Source organism: Lytechinus pictus, chromosome 10, assembly GCF_037042905.1.
Source record: "Lytechinus pictus isolate F3 Inbred chromosome 10, Lp3.0, whole genome shotgun sequence".
Classification (NCBI taxonomy): Eukaryota; Metazoa; Echinodermata; class Echinoidea; order Temnopleuroida; family Toxopneustidae; genus Lytechinus; species Lytechinus pictus.
In genome coordinates, this window is record NC_087254.1 from 32,706,357 (window position 1) to 32,729,095 (window position 22,739).

General features: G+C 37.1%; 1 protein-coding gene across 2 annotated transcripts; it reads right to left on the minus strand.

Annotated features, from left to right (window-relative positions):
- Nucleotides 1-2,033: 2,033 nt before the first annotated feature.
- Nucleotides 2,034-21,154, minus strand: LOC129283990 (ADP-ribosylation factor-like protein 16). Of its 2 annotated transcripts, none has more exons than XM_064105859.1 (6): nucleotides 20,989-21,154; nucleotides 17,485-17,543; nucleotides 16,549-16,668; nucleotides 15,555-15,670; nucleotides 13,904-14,000; nucleotides 2,034-4,363 (listed from the first exon to the last, which is right to left on the minus strand). In XM_064105859.1, the coding sequence occupies exons 1-6, from the start codon at nucleotides 21,047-21,049 to the stop codon at nucleotides 4,343-4,345; spliced, it is 474 nt and encodes a 157-aa protein (XP_063961929.1). In that variant the 5' UTR covers nucleotides 21,050-21,154; the 3' UTR covers nucleotides 2,034-4,342. The 2 variants fall into 2 exon arrangements, with proteins under 2 accessions (XP_063961929.1, XP_063961928.1); XM_064105858.1 differs by having other exon boundaries at nucleotides 13,847-14,000.
- Nucleotides 21,155-22,739: the final 1,585 nt, after the last annotated feature.

Sequence of the window (22,739 nt, forward strand, 5' to 3'; positions counted from 1 at the left end):
AAAAAATATGAAAATTGTTGCTCATTCGCAACTAACCTATTTTTGATAGAAATTTTACCCGATACACCATATCTGGCGCCCATAGGCGGCGGAAGCGGGGGGGGGGGCGGGGGACGTGTCCCCCCCTAAACTTGAGGTGGGGGGACGATCCCCCCTAAATTTTTTGTTAACTTTTTTTTTTTTGCTTGTCAATTTTTTCCAGCATCCCCCCCACATTTTTAGGTTGATAATCTTTTTTTTTTGCTTGTCAAAAAGTTTTGGTGGCCCCCCCCCCTAAATTTTTTGGCTTTCGCCACCAGTGCTGGCGCCTCAAAGTTTTTGCCTTATTACGCCATTGCCTGTACATACCATAATAATAGGCATTTATATAGCGCCATCTATCTACAAATAATCTATTCCGAGCGCATTGTTTTATATATGCCACTAACCGTTTTTACAGTTAGGTGTGTGTCCTTATTTTAAGAAATTCTATAAATATATAACTAGTAGCCGATTGGTTAGCTGGTGTGCCCTTTTTCACGAACAATCATTTAGCACGCGCGATATTTAATTTGTCTATTTGTATTGAAGTGTTATTCCTCGAAGATGTTTAATCTTGTAGGACCTACTAATATAATAGGTGGATGTGTGACTAATCTATATTAATATGTCATATAATCGTCACCAATGGTTTAACGTCGTATGGATCGCCTTTGCCGACGACGTCCTACTTACGAAAGTGACTGGCGCGTATAATCTGGAGAGATTGAAGAGCGCCATCATATTCAACAACAACAACAAGCATTGTTATTATTATTACCCCGGCTTTAGCTCGAGCTGCCTTTCAGCGCATTCAAGGAATTAATCCTGCCGGGTACCTATTCACCTTACCTGGGTCGAGTGCAGCACAGCGTAGATAAATTTCTTGCTGAAGAAAAACACACCATGGCTATAGGATTCGGACCCACGACCCTCTGTTTGAAAGGCGAGAGTCAGAACCACTAGACCACAACGAGCTCGCACCATGATATGACCGGAAAACTTTTTGGCACTTCCGCCCCCGGTATCGAGGTGTACTTGTTTATCACGCACTAATTAATTTATCGTCAGTTAAATGACTTTCCATGCCGCCCTTCACAAACATAAAAAATAGTTTACCTACTAAATAGCAGATGAATCTGTTATTATATTGATGTCTTATTACCACAGTATATGGAATACATTTCACTGTCACCTTCTCCCTTCATTCCTCAATTAATGCTTCACAAAATCCAGTATTTAAATTGGGAAGAAGATGAGATATTATGCATTTTCTTTTCTGTCAACTTGCTCGCAAGTGCGTTGCGAGGAAAATACTTTCTTAAGGGACTTGCTCCCCTATTTTACCTTTTATATCAGACAAATAGTACAAAATAAAATGTGAGTTGACATCATTACAGTCACCATCACCATCATAATCTTTATAATCATTATCACCATCATCACCATCATCTTTATCTTCATCATCAACATTATCTTCACCATCATCATCATCATCACCACCACCATCACCATATTCACCATCATCATCATCATCATCATCGAATTTTGATTTTTTTTTTAAATTAAATTTAATACCAGATATCACTGTCAGGTACAATTACATGGAATAGTACATCACATATAAGCAAAACATTTGGTAATTGGAGCTAACATAATAGCAAGATTATAATCATCATCATCATTATCATCACCACCACTATATTCATCATCATCAGTCTCCATCATCACCCCTATTATATCTCCTCAGTTGTCAATTCTTCTTTTTCATCCTTCTCCCTCAAACTTCAATCACTCACCAATGCCACTTCAACATCATCCCATTTGATGTAATCTAGCCATCCAAACCTTCTCTTCCTCATTTTCAAAACCCACACTCTATCTACTTTGCCCTTTTAGAAGGAGTAAACAAGATCACCATCAAGGGACATTTTGCAGCAAATCTCTTTACACAAAATCACAATCTACCAAATTTCATTATCAGACTATAAAATAAACATAATAATATAATGAGCTTGTTTTTCGATCACATGTTTTTAATTGTTAATAATTTTGAAACAAAAAAAATTATCATATTAAAACCAATCAATTATGACTCACACATGTCACAAACGTTTATTATAAAAAACATAAACAAAAAGACAGATAAAGAAAATTTCAATGTAACATATTTGAATCAAGGAGTTGAGCAGTATAAGGGTTTCAGAGCTTCCAATCTGAACAAGAACAGTTTAGAACTTAAAAAGCTGAAAACCAGTATTTTGGTGAGGAAATTTGTATTTTCAATAATACCTTAAGACATTAAATAAAACTCAAACTTAAGAAATCAGTCTTTTGCATGAAACTATAAGTATTCTTCTTTTTTTCAGTACTTAATACTGAAAATCAGTTATGAACATACCATCTGTTGACAAATGACGGCTATAAATGAATTTTCTGTTTCAAGAAAAAAAATGTGGGTATCCACACTTGAAGACCCCTGTTTTTTCATTTATTCTATTATGGAAATTATTTAAAAAAATAACTTTTTGAGGATATTGATCAGGCAATGGCAGCCCAATGGTGGATCTGTGGAAGGGTAACAACTCTTAAAAGTATCATCTTCTTTGATATAAACATACCTGCCAACCTTTGAAGACTAAAAATAGTAATCCTTTTTTACGTGGACTATGAGGGAGCGAAGCGACCGAGCAGAGGTGGGTGTGGGAGGGGGGTATCCCCACTCCCACGGTAGGGAGCTCTTGGTACTTTCAACATGGAGGAATGCCATTTTCCTTCACTTTAAACAAATTTTTCAACACTTATGCAACCCCTCCCCCACAAAAAAAAAAAACCAAAACAAGGACTAAAAGCTAAAAACTTCCTCTGATGAAATAGACCCTTGAGGAGAAAAATGAATTCATACATAATTACACTAAAAAAGTAAATAAATAACTGAGCAGTGGCCTTGTAAAAAGTGATTAGAAAATAAATAAATTAAGCATGTTTAATATTGTATTGTATTGTATCATATTGTATGTGTGACCACACAGCATTTTCGTGTCACTATATAGACAACAAAGAAAATGGCCCGTAATCAAGAGTCGGGTTTATCTTAGACCACACACAAAAACTGAAAACTGTCTTCTGGGAGTAAAATCTTTCACTCATTGAAGTGCTCATTATTTGAATTGGACGAGTATTCTGAAACTCTTGGGAAGCTTTATGACCAAAAGAGTAAAGATATTCATGAGTATGTAGCGTTGCCTTTTTTGCTTCCCTTTACGTTCAACGTTGAATGAGTAAAAATGCTAACTCGTCTCATCGAAGTGAATGTATCGATACCGCGTACTCAATCATAAGAGTTATAAGAGATATTTGATGTATAGGCGTGGTGAGATAAAGTTGTTTTCCCGCCATGTTTTGAAAAATGGCGGGAAAATGGCCTTTGGGCCATATTTTTACATTGAACATCAGAAATTTTTTTTTAGGGTACTGAGTTGAAATATATATGCATACTTAAGACATTGAGGTACAGGCATGGTGATAAATGGTAAGATCAACATTGTAAGCAAAAATAAATGAAAATAGTGAATGTCATATGGTTAGTAAATTTATTATCATAGTTATGAACAAAAACAAAAAAAAACTACTTTAATGAATCAATGTTGAAAATACATAGGCCTTCAGTTGATATGAATAATCTGAAATCAGACCACATCACCATAACTGGACCTTCAGGTAAAAGGACATCCCTGACTACAGGTTATGTGGGAAATTTGAGTCATAGTGGTCAAGATGGGGCTGATCAAAGCTTATGAGTTCAGGCTCAAGTGTTTTATAGCCATTCTTGCCAACTCCACAGCTGATGAATTGAAATCAGAAATAGAATTCTGGATGACAGATTGAGCTGCTGACTGAAGTCCTTCTTCAGGCCCTTGGAGTAGACCCTACTACAATCCTAAAATGCTCATATAATCTTGTTTACAGATCATGCAATTAAGTGTTCAGGAACATAGAGCAGAAGATTTGCATCCACCAGTTACTGGAGGTATCAGCAGGTGAGAGGATCTTTGTATGTCCAGAATTTTCAATCCATACACTAAGGTTAATCGCAATCTCCAAGTTATTGTCTCCTAGCCATGCTCAGCAATTAGTGTCCCTCTTGGATTGAAGATAGCAATATTCAGTGCCAAGGATTCAAAGGATTTGTAGCCAATAGATTCGGTAGAATCGCAGAACTTGCTAAGGAGTACCTGTCATGTCGTGAATCCATCCAAGCTTTCTTCAATGCAGTTGTGGACACCAACAACTACAAACTTGTTCTTGCAGTGGCTACATTCATTCAGAATGAGTGGTTCACATGCTGTTGAGAAATTTACACAATGACAGGTTATCTTATCATCTTCCTGATGAAAGAACTGCTGGGCATCGACAAGATGGGTGAGCAGAATGCTGGGGATAGAACATGGCAGAAGATTCCTTGAGGAAGTACTAGACGGGTAAGAGAAAATTATGGTGGACAAAGAGAAAAGAAACAGGATCTGGAAGAGATAGGCTGGTTGCTGCTGTGATTGAAGAAGTTATTAATACAGTGAAGAGCCAGATGTCCAAGACCAATTTTACTTTACTAAAAAAATTGAATGTTGATGGCATGATTTATGCTCCTTTTACCAACTTAGAATGTGAGTCTGAATTTTCAAAGCTAGTGCAACGATTCAAAGTTACTGGTGGAAGTTCTTCTGTCCAGACTCTTTCCGGAAAAAAATCTGCTGGCATCTGGTGGTCTTCTGGTACACCCTGAATTTGAAAGTAAGAGTATAGAAGAAAGGAAGGAAAGGTGGAAGTGGGCTCGCTGTTCTGAAGAGGTGAACACAGTATAGAAGCTCGAAGCAGACTTTATTGCAACTGTTGTATCTGCAAAGAAATTTGCACTGCATAAGAATGAGAAGTTAAAGAAGAAGAAAGCTAGTAAAACTCTAACAATCTTAGAAAGATGCAAATATCATAATGGCCCACTGATTCTTAACAACTTAGACATGTTAGCAAATCTCAGAGAAAACAGCTTCAGAATGAAGTTGGCTATATTTGCCTCACAGAAACTCCAGACATTCGTCAAATGAGGTGTGTGAGAGGAGCAGATGGCAAGTACAAGATGGAAAAATGTTCTGTGGAGGAACTGAAAGTGTGCCCCCACCACCATTTCCATGCCTAACTATCCTCTTATTCTGTAGGAAGATTAACATTTTCATGTTATTATTAAAAATCTGCTTCATTTTGAAAAAAATATGGTCTTCACTGGTAAGTCCCGTCAATTGCTTGGAGAAACCAAATAGGTGGCAATATAGATGGCCAAATAGCAACATGTTAAAAGTTTTACATAGTATTTTAAATTTTGATACTTCTTGACTTCTCTTATTTTTCTGTATTTACAGAAGAGGGAATACCAGGGAGATAGGTACCCCAATGCACAGACATGATGCTTCAGAGTAAGTATTGTAGGCTTCATTTTTCACAGCAGAAACCAACAATTGCATATAAAGTTTGTAGGTTTCCAAAAGGCATATCCAGCAAAATGAGATTAACATGACAGTCAGTATAGAATTTTGATATCATACTGCCATGTTTTTAATGCACTGTCAGACTGCCAACTCAAAAGTGTTTTTACTAAAATACCCCCCATGTAAACATGTAATGAAACAACTTAAGGTTAATCAAGTATCACTGATTGTCTTTCACAAATCTTTGGTCACACGATCAAAGTCAAATGTCATTTAAGGTCAGTGAACATAGTATTTTATCATCATATGAATGGTGTTTTTTGTGAATGATTATTCAAAAGTTGGTTTCAATATCGGCACAGCTGCAATATTGAATTATGCAATGCTGGCGAGACTGCAAGAGGCGCTCCACTTGTTCATTCAACCAATGGCAGCATGCTTTGTACTCATCTCTACAGACGTGATACTGATATGGTATATATTCAGCTTCAAAATGATACCAATTTCATGACAATATCTCTTTGTTCGACTGAGATATTGTCTGTTAAACGGAGTGAATATTGAAGAAGTGTAACAACACCCCTTTTTTGTGTGGAGAGTGCAAGACACATGGCTATAGAGCATATTTGAGTTTCAAATGTCTGTATATGGTTCATAGGTTATGTCTGTTTTCCTTTGTAGTGCATTGATTAACATATTGGAAGAAGAAGAGGACTTTCAGGAGGAAATTCCCATGGATGAAGAAAAGTAAGTGGTCGTTTTTGTTCCTCACCAGAAAAGCACTATTAACTAGCTAGTACCCGGGAATAAACCCTGTGTATACACCTTGTCTCAGTTCAGTTTTATTGTTTCCCCTGCATAGCAGAGCAAGAAGAGGCGCCAGTTTTCCACTGGCATGGGCATCATATCGAGGGGGGGGGGGTGATGAGCGGTGCCCTTCGGGCTTTGAGGCCGACCTTCGATGCAACAGCTGGCCTTGATGTTATGTTTAGTTCAGGCAGTAAATCTGAAGGAGCAGTAGACATGGGGGGGGGGGGGGGGGGGCCTCGCAAGGAATTCTTCAGACTCGTGGTTCAGGAGGTGCTCGGACAAAAGATATTTGAAGGGCCTGCAAATGAGCTCCTGCTCACGCTCAATCAGGAAGGTGAGTGAAATTTAAACAAAGATCTTACATAGTAATGGAACCATTCAAACCTCTCTTAAAAATGCTTCTGAAATGCATGTAGGCAATATGTTTCATTTAAGCGTAATTAAAACATCCCACCTAAATGTGGTGGATATGCGGCACATATGTGGTTTGTGCCTCTAAAAAGATATGCGCATGGCATTGAATGATTTTACGAACCAGCTCAAAATTGAAGGATGGTATGAATCTGGGATAGTATTTTTGAAAGATATTCTCAGGAATGGAAATTTCTTACCTCTAATGGAAATTCTTCCCTTAAATCACAGAGAAGTATTAAAGCAAAGAGTGATATTTGACTACACTTTATTACTTTATTTTGTATTATACACTGTTGTCATTTATGTTATTTTATCTTTGTTTACTTGTACTGTAAGGGGTCATTTTTAACAAGCCATCTTTTGTGCTTTCATGATCCCCCACTATACCTATATGTATTGAACATTGTATTGATTTGTATATATTGTTGCTTTTTAAAGTGGAAATAAACTTGAATTGAATTGAATTGAATTTACTTCAGGCTATCCATAAAAATTGGATAAATAATACAAAACAGCAATATTAAACCATCAATAAAAAACAAAATCCAAAAATAAATGTAGGAGCCAAAAATCAAATTAAACATATTAATGATATTTCAAGTCAACGATTATCAACTATAGACTCTTATCATCAGATGTATCAGGCACTAACACATGTTTATATTGGGAACAGATAATAGGGTCACCACTTGACTGGACAAAAATATTTAAAAGAAACTTGCATTACTGTAAAGAAAATAAACTGAAAAAAATCAATTTCAAAATCATTTATAATAATTTATTGCCAGTGTAAAAGAAGTTGTTAAGTGGAATGCTATAATAGATGGAAGATGTCTGCACTGTCATGTGGACGAAAATAATGTACATGCTTTTGCAAGTGTTAAAAGATTCTTTTCCTATTTGACAACAATAACTAAGCTTGGATACAATGTTGACCTTAAAATAACAGAAAGCATTTACTTAAAGATCACAAAGAAACTGAACAGCTTTATATGAATGTTACATTATTGTTCTCAATGTCATGTGATTCTCATAGATTTTTTTCTTTGTCTTTTTAAACTGGAAATTGTCGGTGCCACTCCCCCCCCCCCCCATCAGCTCCATACTCATTCTTATTACAATTAAAGTTTATTCCACAATAATCACAATGGAAATGACCAGTTGTTGATGAGCTTTGCATACAACTTGATATTTTAATCATCAGTTTCTGTTGTAAACATAAAAAAAAACATCAAATGCATTAATAATAAATACGGGCCCAGATTTTGATGTAGACCAATTTAAACCCACTGTCTGTGGTGGTGATGGATTACTGCACATGTGCAATTGAAGCAGAAATTTTGTCTGCTTCTATTGCACATGCGTATTAAAAACAGGTTTGGTGTTAATTTTGATATCTTCTGCTACTAGTAAATCTCATGGAGGAAAGCCAAGAAAAAAAGGCCAAGAAAAGGAACTAGGACAGCAAAGAAATCTCTCCTTGTGCACCTCCTTGGGAAGAAAGTATGATAGAGAAGACTTTCAGGCCAATTCGGCCAAGATCAGGGCCTGGGAAGAAATCTATGGAGAATATCCATGGAGAATTATGGGCCTGGTATGGAGAAAGGAGGAGCTTCAATGAGATTCAGGACCTATGGAAGCAAATCAAACTTGCTGGGAAGGCTAAATGGACGGAGTATATTACAAAGAGGAAGATGACGGGCAAAGGATAGAGCCGCCCAAGGAACCGTCAGACCTCTCCATCCCGCTGTGGGATATGGTCCCGAACGAGTTCACCCAGATCATAAATGAGTATGACGATGATGCAGACATTGCCTGTCATAACAATGATGCAGAGTCTGGAAGAAAAAGGCTAGAAAGTTTTTTCAGCCAAAAAGGAGTTTCTCGTTTTCCCCCATAGTCCTCAGGCAAGCGTTACCCATAATATATGTTGCTAAAAAGAAGAGTTTCTGTAGCCATGTAGAATCAAATAGTCATGGTAATGTACCAATTATTCATAATGATGATACATGTATATGTGTCAAGGGCAAACAAATGACGAGTTAAGTAGGTTAAACAATTGGTTTAAATATAATAAAGGCACGAGGGGAGGCTTTTTGAGCTTGAGAAAGGGAAAGAAGCGTCGGCTAAGGAACTGAAATCTGAAGGCGGACCTTCAAAAGAAAGATGAGCAGCTATGCAATACTCAATAGCAGTTCGCTAGAAGAAACTGCCTACGATTCTTCGAGATACCACAGAAGGAGAACACGGATGAAGAGGCAATGGATGTAATTCGTTCTCTTGGCTGCATGGACTTGAGATGGCAGAAATTATAGCCCTTGTTCAAGTAGATGGAGGTAAAGACTAAAAACATTAATCATGAAAGTGATCTCAACCACCTTTAGAACAATACATAGTTTCTGTTCATGGACTAGTGCTTGGCAATTATGTATATATTGTTATTTTATATTAACAGGACCATGCTGGAAAACAGTCACTCTGAGCTTGTTATCCATCCTGTATAAAGATATTTAATAAATAAATAAATTATATTTTAATAATTTCTTTTTGTATGTCCTTTCTTTTTCTTTCCATTCGTAGATTTAGTTTTGAAGTCTAAATTAAGGTATTTTAAACATCTATACATGTATCTTATCCTAACTGGGAACCTAGTCTTGACAAGCCTAGTTTTTTTTAAGGTCTCTTTCTTTCAAAATGTAAATTTGTGTAACTTTCAAGTCCGGAATCCTACTCTGTAACATAAATGAAATGATTTATGTAACCACTTCAGTTTATGTCACGTTGACAATCTATTTTATCTTATTTTTGAACTACCATGTATGAATATTTTTTGTGAAAGAAATATATGAACTATGAAATGATTAAGCAAATTTTATCATATTTCTTTTGAAGAACAGGAGGGCTCCCAAATGCCTTAATATTGTTTGAATGTTATACAAATATGCAGAAATGAATCCCATCCACATCTTGGTATTATTATCATTGAGTTCATGTCTTCGAAGCACATGTCGATTATTTACCTTAGAAACCTTAGAAATCGATAACTTCAGTTGGGCGCTTTCAGCAGACAATCAAAGAAAATCAGCATGACCTGAGTGATATCCAGATAACGAAAATTGAGGTCAACAAAGAAGAATTTAAGTTATGATGCAGATGAAATGAACAAGTGAATTCAGGATTTCGAGGAAGATGAAGCAGGCAGAGGTTCTCTACTAAGTGAGGAGCACGTTGGAGCCAATAAAGAAGCGAGTGCAAAGTTAGCAGAAGGTATAGAAGTAATCGAATAAAAGCACAAAATCATTACAATAGCAGATAGCTCGGAAGGTGGATGGGCAAGGGTGGATGCATACGTGTGGAACGACCTGGGTCATGATTCAGACAATGAGAAGCGAATAATGAGGGCAAGAGCAAGAGCACAAAGGAAGAAAAAGGCTGGAAACTTTATTCAGCCAAAAAATTTAGCCAACATGCGAGCGTTAACCATTATATTTGTTGTTACAAAGAGTTATTAAATGAATGACTATGTGAAATGTGTGGATGTTACAGAAATTATAGATCAGATCAGCAGTATACAGTCCGTGCCAGGAAAAAACAAAACCGTTATTGTAACAAGCTACCCATTCCAGAAGTCTATGCTGATATTGCAATGTTACCCCATAGTTTTTCTGGTTATTCCTACATGCTTGTAGTGGTGGATCACTTCATGAAGTTCATCAATCTATACGCCATGAAGGATTAAACAGCTACCACAGCATCAAAACACTTGTTTGAGGATTATACCAGGGAACATGGTTTACCTGATGTATTAAATACTGATCAGGGAACGTCAGTTTGAATCTTCTCTTGTTCATCAAATTTGTAAACAGATTGGTATCAAGAAATCCCGCTCATCTCCTTACCACCCCCAGGGTGCTGGCATAGTAGAACGAACCAACCGTATCGTCAAAGACCAGCTGGCTAAATACTTGGTAGAAAGAGGAAGTGAATGGGATCAACATTCAAAATACGCTAAACTAGCATACAAGTCAACAGTACACTCATCAAGTAGGTATACACATTTCTTCTTACTGTATGGAAGAGAAATGTGCTTCCCTCATTCCAAACGTCCACGGACACTAGCCTGACTGGTATCTTCCTCCATCAGTATGTGCAAGATTTACGTTCTCGCCTACATCTTGCATTTCAGCATGCTGCTTCAAGCAAACAAGGCAGTGAAAACCAAACAAGCTCCTTACAATAAGAAGGAAGGAAATATTCAATATCTTTTTGGAGATCCAATTTGGCTCAACAATGCTACGAGTAGAAGTAAACTAGCAGCTAATTGGAAAGGACTATACATGATTGTTTCTTCTTCTTCATCTGATCCCACAGTTCGTATCCAAGGTCTAGATGATGGCAGGAAAGAGATGGTGATACACAAGAATCGCATAAAACCATATCTGACAACTATACCAATCTATCAAAATCCTTACAACTGAATGTTACATCAGTGAAAATCAGAGACAGGCTGCTCCATGTAACATTCCACTCATGTCCTGCAATCCACAGCCATGACAAATGCACATTCTTTGACTTCAGCATAGAAAGATGGACCAAGGATCCAGCAGAAAACAGTGTATGTGCTGAGGCTCAAGAAGGACATTTGTTCTCTGTAATGTTGGAGACATCTGAAGAGAGAGAGAACAGTTCAGTACACGCAACCTACATGTTGGCGAAAAATTTGTAAAGTTCCTGGCAAAAAATATGCAAAGTTCCCAACAGAAATAAAGAGACTAGCCATTGGGCCGTATGCATAAAGACAAGCAATTGCTTATAAGCAAATGCTTTAAGCAAAAGCAAGAGCTGGTCAAGCAAAAGGGCAAGTTCAAGCAATTGCTTAAATTCGTATGCACAAGCTTTTGCTTGTGCTGAAACTTTTTGCTTGCACTGCCTAAGCAATTGCTTATGTGTTGGACAAAGGATCGTTACGGTTGTGCGAACATCGCACAGTAGGACAACGACGCTTCGTTCCCGACCTGGCAGAAGTATTTTTTATTACGCAAATAGGGGGAAAACAGCGCAGAGCATCAGGGGGGGTTTCTGTGTAGATCGATGGACAAAAATTGCCGTAAAAAGTCTAAAATAACAGGAATTTGATTAGATATGAAATCACCACATAACCTCTCGAATATGGAGCTTGAAACGGTATGAAAGTTTAATCCTTAAACGAGAATGCCATGAGTAAGCAAGAGCTCAAGCTGGTCTGGAGGTGCTTGAAAAAACGCAAGCAATTGCTTATCAAGACAAGTAAAAGGTTTGTTTTATGCATACGGTTTTAAGCAATTGCTTGTTTGGTAAGCATTTGCTTACGAGTAGTAAGCAATTGTCTGTGCTTGTAAGCAAAAGCTTTTGCTTATGAGCAATTGCTTGTTTGTGTGCATACCGATTCAAGCAAAAGGCTAGCACAAGCAATTGCTTGTTTTTATGCATACGGCCCATTGCCTGTGATTTTTAGCAGCTACAGGATTCATTACTGAAAGATAGTAAATAAGAATCTGTTCAATACCCGCCACCAACATGATGGTGACAATTTTGCTAAGTTCTGAACAGAAATAAAGAGACAAGCCAATAACTGCGAGTTTGAGCAGCTGGATGAGTCATTACTAAAAGAAAATTGTCTATGAAATACATAATCAGGTGCTCCAGAATATGTATTTGATAAAGCTCGAACCTATCAACAGAAATAACAAAGAGTACTAACATATTACTATATCCATTTTGGGGACACACGATGATCCAGTTGGAGAAATCATAACCAGAATCACGGCTGGTTAGAATGCCCATTTCAAGTTCTGAGAGGAAATGTTTAAGCTAATATTCTAGGTTAGATGAAAAGAATAAATCCATGTGAAAATGTATGAGAGCATAATGAATGTGTGCGTTCAAATGCCAAGTCATCAATCAGGGGTATAAAAAGGGGCAGGGGATGAGTGGAGTTACTCCTTTTACACTTCATTAAGATTACATAATACCATATTCACAAGCCACCATAGCTAATCTATCTACTTCCTTGTACCAGCCACTGGGATGGAATACATCTATCAATTTGACCTCCAGATGGCCCATCATGGCATTGAAAATTAAATTTATTACTTTATATATCCCTTTAATAAATAGTCATAAAAGACAAGCTAATCTTAAAACATGTTTCAGTTAGGACATAAATTCAGGATGGTTTGTGAGAAAGATGATGAGTTACAAATAACTAAAGTAAAAGGTATTTGTTAAAGAAAAAAAAAGGATTTTATAGTTGATTATATTGATCATTATGTGAAATCAAGCGTACAAATAAACTACACTGCCAATCGCTAACTTTTGTGATATGGGGCCCTGGGACCCATGACACGATTGATCACACTATTAATATTTTGAAATTGAATTCCAAACAATGCTCAATGCAATCAAATAAAAAATTCAGTATCATGATGAATCCAAAACAAAAACTTTTCTGTGTTACATGGCCCTGTGATTTGAAGAGGACAAAATGATCAGATGGAAGGCTTATGAAAGTGCATATAAAAATACAAATACTGTAAACCACAACTATTGCACATAAAACTAAATTCAAAACCCATATTCATCACATCCCTCTAAATGAGCTGTATACAGGGATATAAGATGAAAACAAAAGCTTTCAGTTGTCAATGGACGAATTTGCAGCCTTTACTACAGAAATATATGTACATCATAAATACTGTACAGCATTATTTACAGATTAAAAGATATGTATTTAAGGCTTGGTCCCACCGCACTTACGGATACAGAGGATGTAAAACGGAAAAGAATCTTGCCATCCATTGGAAAACGTTATGAATCCATTGTGTACTCTTTGCATTCATGTTTCATACGCTCTATATCCATCCAGCATTCGTCCACTGTGATTTCATTGTTCGCCCATTTTGTCCATTGACAACGGATGAAACCACCCCAAAATTTTGCTTGTTACTATCCGTTACTTTTGCTTTTTACTTTCCGTTATATGTTTTGTGTCCATCGGCCAGTGGGACCAGGCCTTTACATGTATTCATCATATGAATATACAGAGTGTAACAAAAGAGTAGACAAGAAGTATCTTATCCCTTAACGTTGGAGCTGAGCCACCTGACGACCTCATCTAACCCTTGACCTGTGAGAGCACTGACCTCTAGAACCTCTATCCTCTGGCTAGCCGAGGTTGCTACGTCATCCAGATGAAGCAGGGATCGGATCTGTTGGATGCTCATTGGGAGAGGTAGGTCACTGTGAGTGATAGGTAATGGAAGAATCTGGTGAACTTTTGGAAATGACCTTTACGATATTGCAAAGGGTAAATTGCCAATTCGTCCATTCACCACATGGTCTACCTTCATTTAGTCTAATGCCATTTCGTCCATCAATATTTTGTCTAACAAACATTTGGTCCAATAACCATTTGGTCCAATCATCACTTCGTCTAATCACCAGTTCGTCTATGACCATTTCGTCTCACAACCAGTTGGTCTAATATTTGTTTTATTTTCATTCATTTAGCCCAATTAACACTTAATTATTTGACCAAATGGTAAATGGACTAAATGGCTATTGGACCAACTGGTTATTAGATGAAATGGTGAGTGGACGAAATGGCAATTAGACCAAGTGGATATTGGACGAATTGATGGTAGACCAAATGATAGTAGACGAGTTGGCAATTGGACGAAATGGCATTGGACCAAATGAAAATAAACCATTGCACAGTATATGAAGATATCATTCCTATAATTGACTGGCTGGGAAGTACTTGTCTATGACTGTTATTATGGTAACTATCAGAGAATAAAAATTTGAATCAGAAAGTTACACTACACTCCCTATGAAACTAGATACAGACTATCTTGAAACTTGAAAGCTGAAATCCATCTGCTTGCAAATCAAGATTTTATTTTTATTTTTTTCTCAGGACTACAAAGACATTAGCCATCTCGCACACACTGTGAGAGACCCATTCCCCGCAGGCTCAAGGTATTATTCCCCTAAAAGCAGGGGTTCTAATTGCAAGATGAATCTTATTTTGTTATCTTATTTCATGGAGGTGGTGTTGATGGTCTAGAATCTGGTTATTTTCAAAACTTATTTATCATTTATAAACCTATATTTTGATGAAAAATTATGTAGTAATGGTAACATCAGGGTTCCCGCAGAAATTTGAAATCAGAATTCCATGACATTTCAGTGACTTTTCCATGACTAAATTGCTGCTTTCCATGACTTCCTGTGACATCGCAGGAGTTATGTAGAATTTGGGATGTCACAAAACTGGGAAAAATAGAAATCATGAAGACCAATTATAATAGCAGAATATGATCACAGAGAATGAAGGTTGCGAGACACGACAAACTGGAAAGCTGCCATAGCCAAGAGGTAAATGCACTTCCATGACTTTTCACAAATTTTCAAAATTCTGACTTTCCATGACCACAAAATTTTCCAGGATTTCCATGACTGTGGGAACCCTGAGCAATTGACATTAATAATTAAAAAAAACTGGGCTGTAGGTTCCCTGTAGAGAGTGGAAGAAGGACTTCAGTCTATGAAGGAGGTTTAGTCAAGAAAGATCTGGGGTGCATTTCATGAAAGGACCTATTGGATGTTTTATCAGACAAGTCCTGCTTATCCTACAGTTACCATAGTAACAGTGAATATCAGCCAATCAAAATCAAGGTAAGTTGTCAGATCTGACAACTTGTTGCATGAAAATGTTGATGAAATGTTCCCCTGATCCAGCGAAACTATTAAAACTAAAACAGAGACTGAAACTTTTACCTTGAAACTAACCTTTTATTCAGAACGACCAAGATGGAAGCATTGTGTAGTTTGGGATCAGTCAATACTTGAAGAAGCTGGATACATGCACTGGACACCTGGGACATGTTTGATACATCAACTACATACTGAAAGGGAAACAAGTAAAACACAACAATGGACATCAGACAGCACTTATCATAATACAATGAGCTTGTGACGTACATCTTCCAGTGGCGTACGCAGGATTTTTGAAAGGGGAGGGGTTTCAAGCTGTAAGAAATGTTGACAACCCCCCCCCCAAAAAAAAGGTATTCACCACAAATTTTAGGTCGTTTCGTACCCCCCAAAAAATGGTCTTCACCATAAATTTTAGGTAATTTTGTACCCAACACTAACACAAATTTGACAAGCAAAAAAAATATTAAAAAAAGGGCCTCAACATTTTATAGGGGGGAGGGGGGGATTCGGAGGTTGAACACCTGGATCTGGATGTATACACTGCTGGACCAATTGGGATAAATGCAGCGGGTGAGAGAGGGCACGATGTAACCACCCCCTTGCATATGTCACTGACATCTTCCATGTATCATGTACGGTAGCTGTACAATGACCTACATGCAAACCATGGTTTTATATGTCATTTTACTGCGGGCAAACAAATGTGATGGCAGTGTAACTTTTAGGCTCATGTTTCAATAAAGAAAACTTATTCCCTGACAATTACAACAGTTTGAGCACTCAGACTAAGACAATTGTCTATTTTATCTGTGTCACTTTGAGTACCCATGGTCAATTTATTCAAAACTTGATCAGACTCAGTCTGGTGGTGCCTTGAAATAGACCTGAATTTAATAACCAATCAAGCATATTTCCCTAAATCAAATGTGATCATTGCAATAAATTTGACTTGAAATTGAATGCAAATCAATCAACTACAAATTTGTGTTTAATCAATGCTTGATTTTGGAATGGAACACAAGTCTCATGCAATGCCCCATACATTTGTATATGTCTTTACACTTACCAGTACTATAGAACTATCAGTGAAGTAGTTAGGCCAGATAGGGGCCATCATGCCTCCTAATTCTCTCACTCTAACCTCTATTTTCTTGTTGAGCTGAACATTGGTTAGGTTTGTACCAACCTAAGAATAAAACCACAAAAATATTCATAAATAATCAAAGAAATTATGCTCAAATATACGCTTTCTACTCAAAACCTTTTTTTTTTAATAATTAAAATCAGAACTAATTATTCATTCTCATTAATATCATTAGCATTATCATCAATTATCATTCTTAGATATTACCACTATTACGATCATTATTGACTATTATTACTAAATGATTATCATCTTCATCAGTTTTATCATTGAGCTATAGTGCAATTTGTAATGTAGTTCATTCTAATTTGGCAGATTTGATTTTAATAGGGACAATGATTTTTTCCCATTCTGCGATTGACAGTGGAAAATACTATTACTGTACTTTTTCTTATTATGTAACAAAAAGTGTTTTGCACAATTAAGTCTTAAGATTTTTATTTGCAATAAGTTGTGATTGGTGCTAATTGTCATCATTGCCCTTGCTGTAGCACAACCAACATCCTGGAGACTGGGATAGAAATTACCAAAGTATAAAATTTTCTCTAAAAATTGGAAAGCAATAACATTTTGTGGACAAAAAACTCCAACCAGGGGGCCGTTTCATAAAGCTGTTCGTAGGTTAAGAGCAACTTTAAGAATGACAGAAAATCCTTTTTTACATGCTAAACCGTCGCCAATGAATATACAATTTGCCACAAGAAAGGATCACCAGTCGTTCTTAAAGTCGCTCCCAACTTACAAACAGCTTTATGAAACACCCACCCGATCAAAAATTGAAAAGTAAATTACACGTACTGCAGGGGGGGGTGTATTGTAGCTCTTCCATGTAAAACATGTTTAGATACATGTACTTACCGTTGGTATTGTTGATGGAGCATCATTCAGATTTTCAAACGAACCTTTTGTAGAATAAAGTAAACTTTCTGTCAAGGAATTTTAACTTTCACCATGGTAATCATCAGAGAATGAAAACTTGTATTAAAAAGTCACTGTTAGCTCCAGTCAAAATCTATTTGTCAATGAACTAATGTGTACAGGCCTAATGGTTATCAGTCACTCCACTTGTGTTGGGCACCAATCTAGTCTAATCTAGGCCCAGGAGGCATGGAGAGTAAAACTCTTTCAAAGATTCCTAGTACTTGTTTGTATTAATTGCACATTGAAATGAGTATTTAAACAAGGTCTAGACAACTATTTCCAGAGCTCTGGTTGATGGTACCACAGTAGTTTTGAAAATGCAAAAATAATCATGAATATTTTGAAGAAATGAACAATTCTATCAAAAAATTTAAAATCTATAGTCATACCACATTTCTTCGAAGGTTGATTATTGGCTGGTGGAAAAGTGAATTTCCATGTATTGCTTACATGAGGAAATTCACTTACAACCTGTGTTAGACTAGGGTGCCAATATGTCTCAGAATAGACAGGAATATCTGTCTTTTCTGAGGACATTTTTACAATATTTCTAACCTTTTTTTTTTAATAGAATTTACTGGTAATAAACTGTTCAAAAAGAAACTTATAAAACTTTTAGCAAGGGCACTGCACAAATTCCACTCTGTCAAAATGATTAATATTTTTACACAGACTAGCTTCAATAAAGTATGTATAAGCACATGTCCATAATTATTAAAGAGATTGGTTCAAACAGAGAGGCTACAGCACCTCACATTACTTGGTTTCTGAATCCAAAGTCACAGAATGGAAAAAGACCAATGAAAATGATATGGGATTAAAGTAAATAAACTTCCCGGTTTATTATTCAGTTCTTCACAGGCATGTTTGAGTGACTGGTGCAATCACATGGAAGCTACAGGAAGTTAACATCAGAATTTTAAAGGACTGGAACAATCACTGGAACAGCCACACATCGCATTCACCATGTTCAGTTTATTCCCTGCTTACCAGGACATTGGCTCTAAAAAAAAACAATGAAAATCTTTTGAGCATTGAGTTCATTATACTTTCACTGTGCAATTATGATACAAAGATCGTTCTATATCCAGATTCAAGTAGAGGTATCAAAACAATTTAAATACAAAGAAATTTGACTTTAAAAAGCCTAGATTTTGAGTGAGACTATACAAAACATATGGCATACATGTAGATGTATGGCTTCCCAAAATTAAAACCCTTTTCCTGTTTGTCCCCTTTTTCAATTCTGTGATCCAATGCCCAGAACACCACAATGCAATAAACACAAGGTATATTTAACATTAGAGTGTAAAATTAAGCTTAATAAGTTTAAAGGACAAATCCACCCCAACAATAAGTTGATTTGAATAAAAAGAGAAAAATCCAACAAGCATAACACTGAAAATTTCATCAAAATCGGATGTAAAATAAGTTATGACATTTTAAAGTTTCGCTTAATTTCACAAAAAAGTTATATGCACATCATGGTCGATATGCAAATGAGAAAACTGATGATGTCATCCACTCACTATTTCTTTTGTATTTTATTATATGAAAATATTCCAATTTTCTCCTCATTGTCGAGTGATACAACAATTAATTCCTCTCTGAACATGTGGAATTAGCATTATGGTTTAGTCAAGTTGGTCCTTATATTGTCAAATCTATAAAAAATGAAATATTGTATAATTCAAACAATAAAAAACAAAAGAAATAGTGATGGACATCATCGACTGACTCACCTAGTTGTGCATATCACTGTTTTGTGAAAAATAAGCAAAACTTTAAAATGTCATAACTTTCTTACTTTTCATCAGATTTTGATGAAATTTTCAGCACTATGCTAGTTTGATTTTTCTCTATTTATTCAAGTCAGCATTTTCCTGGGGTGGACTTGACCTTTAAAGAATAAAGACTTTACTTTAAAGATGACTTGAAAGCTGGACATGTCATGCCATGGCATGGTTTTGCCTCTTTGGGAGGAAAGAATTAGAGATTAAAACTTCAGAATATAAGGAAGAATGCGCTATGCAGTTTCCCACAGGCCAACTTCGAGCAAATTTTCCCTCCAGAAATTGTTAACAAATGTCATAGCATGTCTCTCCTCAGTCATCTTTCGAGGTCAATAAAAAAATATGCCATATTGCCCACCATTTTTTGAAAATATCGGGAATGGCTGTATTTTGGCTCCGATCTCGACATTCGTTTGAATTCTCAGTCAGACATCGCTTTGCTTGTCTTCAAATTATTTTTATACTTACTAAAGTTAGCAACCAAAAGATTTGCCTGCGGCAGTTTGTTCGCCACATGATTTGGTCGCTAACTTAAGTCCATATCAAAATTATGGCGAAGGCAGCCAAGCAAAGCGATGTCTGAGGATTAGAACAATGACGTGGAGATCAAAGCCAAAATACAGCCATTCCTGATTACGATATTTTCAGAAAACCAGTGCCATATTGACCTTGATTTGAAATGTGATTGAGCTTGACTCGAGGCACTGGCCTGGACTTGCTACTAAATAAATACTATGACATTTGTTATTACAAATGTCATACTACTTACTAGCAAGTCCAGGCCAGGGCCTCGAGTTGAGTTGACCTCAATCACATTTCAAATCAGTACGTTAGTATGCCCCCGGGCACGGCACTGGTTTGCCCACTCACACGTATTGCGAGGTTAGTAGTATACTAACCTCGCACCATGAACCGCGTTTGGCTGTGGATTTCTAACTATGTAGTGGGTCGCGCGTGCTGGGATCTCACTTCTGGTGTCCACAACACAACACACAACTTCTATGGCTTGATTTTTCTGTGCACTGCGGCATGTAATGAACCCTTGGGTGTGGTTTGCCGAATGTTAATGATAGATAATAACAATTAATTTCTGCCTTCTTTTTTTATCTGGTGGAGAAATTAATTTGCTCGAAGTCGGCCGGTGCGGAACTAAATTAGCGTCAGGAACAATATAAACTGAAATGTTCTGTAAGATTTTTTGGCCTGATCGTGAAATTTGTCACCTCTCTTCTCGTGTGTGTCGGTGTGTGCGCGCTCGTTGTGTACAAAGTCAATGCTGACAATGGGAGTGGAAAGATGTCACCACCGCTGACGAAATAAACGGCAGTGAATGGACTGGTGACATAAACCACGATAATGCCGATTTTTTTTATTAAAGTCATGTTTACATTAATCTTCAGTTCAAATTTTATGTGCGCAGACATGCTCCCCCCTCACTCAATCACATCCAGGTAGCGGTTGGTAGGCACTCGCTGCCCCCTTGGGCGCGACACTTCCTTCGCCCGAGCTGCGCTGCCTTCGCTTCGGCCGGCCTTCAGCGCCATTTCGGTACCGGCGGCGGTACAGTACCGTGCGTGCGAATGAAATCCTCTTTCAAAACACACATTTTATACACTTGATTGCTTTATCAAAACTTTGGAAAGGATATCTTGCAGACGCTTCAAAATCAGTGTTTTTCCAACTCCCAAAGGTCCAAGAAGTAAGCACATTTTGCAAACGAGCTAGTGATTCCGGTCCGAAATGCAAAATATCAACAAGAACAGTTGACTAGCGAAGAGATTATGAAGCGCCGAATTCCCACGTATGTTCACGGCAACGAACGTAGAGGGCAGCAACACACAAGCGTGTTGCTCTAAGGAAGGTCAACTCCGCTCGAATTTTGTGACCACTTTAAAAAATAAGGTGGGGTTTTGGGAAATTTGTCGAGTTGATTTTTTTTCATTTGTTAATTTCAAATATTTTTTAATGAACAATTATTAGATCGGTTATTCTGGGTATAAATATTAAAAATATTACTTACATTTTTAAAGAAAATAGTTAGCTTAAATAATCATGATTTTGACATTTTTCCTCATTTTGGAATATTAAGCCTGTAACGAGGATACCTCATATCTCTTATTTTCTTCTGCTGAATTTCGCTGCACCACTAATAAATGCATAGACAACCACCGTAATAATCGAGGTCATTTTTCTGGCCTGGGTGCGCCGAGTCTGGGCCGGTCGCGCAGCTAGCTAGTTACGTTGATGATGCGCTGGGGCTTCAGGCGACTCGTCATAGATCTAGCAACTTAGACAATGACGTCTAATTTGCCTGGCCTGATTTGAAGTGTAATGGCTTCAGGGCTGATGTTTATCAACGATGATTGTTCAAGGTTAGATTTCAAATTTTAAATGTCATTTGACTTTTAAGTCTATAAATCTGAAATAAAGGCGCTGTATCCCCGAAATCCGGGCCTAAATTTCAACTCTGAGTCCGAGACCATGGCATGGACGGCGAAAAAACAACCCATGCATCGGATGCATTGCATTGGCTGCGCGCTGCGCTGCAGCTGCACTGTGATGATGGGTTCAGCGAAGAGCTCAGAGAAAATAAGGTGGTTATATTCAATCCCGAAATGCTTTGCGAGTGGTCACAAAATCGTCTCGACGCAAATCACCTAATACAGCCGTCTGGTGAAATCGCTGATAACAACAATCACCGATTTGGTAATGATTTTAGTTTCCTGAAACTTATATTTGTAAAGTTTTAAATATCAAAGTATGTTTTTATATGTATGTATATTCCTCAACATATTTTTTAAGTTATCTTTGATATTGTTGTAGTCATATTCTTTCATATTCGTTTTTTGATCGCTACTAATTTGTTGTTGTATTGGATCGGCATTTGATTTCGTTGGCATGAACAATAAAATACGCGCGCAGCTCAGCTGCATGCGCGTATCGAGTTGACCTTCCTTATAGCAACACGCTTGTCTATTTATGTGTGTTGCTGCCCTCTACGTTCGTTGGTTCACGGCCTCAACTCAGTGGAGCGCGCCATTGAAAGGCCATTTCGCCTAGCAATATTGTTAGCGACGTTCGTTAGCATCACTTTGCTCACTCTCCAAAATGTCTGCGACATTAAAATTCTAAAAACAATGGATTTGTTGAATTTTAGTGAGGCTATGAATGTTTATCATTTACATTGTACCAATATATACCGAATTTACAAGCAAGTGTGGGTAAGACTTTGAATTATCAGTCATTTCGATGCAATCCCAAATTGATGAAAATATAACAGAAATTTGATATAGCATTGCAAAATCCTTATTTTCATATCCCCTTAAATTTTAATTATTTGCAAAAGCATCTTAGTACGTTTTCTAGAATTTTTCACAACTGATAACGGTGGTGGCTTAT

What these genes read in the sequence shown, in the direction of transcription:
- LOC129283990 (XM_064105858.1), bottom strand. Translation starts at nt 21,049, where the DNA reads ATGTGCTTACTTCTTGGACCTTTGGGAGTTGGAAAAACACTGATTTTG. An exon ending in CTGATAGTTCTATAGTACTG is followed by an intron (nt 15,671 to 16,548) that starts GTAAGTGTAAAG and finishes TTTCCCTTTCAG; the next exon opens with TATGTAGTTGATGTATCAAA. An exon ending in TTGGTCGTTCTGAATAAAAG is followed by an intron (nt 14,001 to 15,554) that starts GTTAGTTTCAAG and finishes TATCACTCACAG; the next exon opens with TGACCTACCTCTCCCAATGA.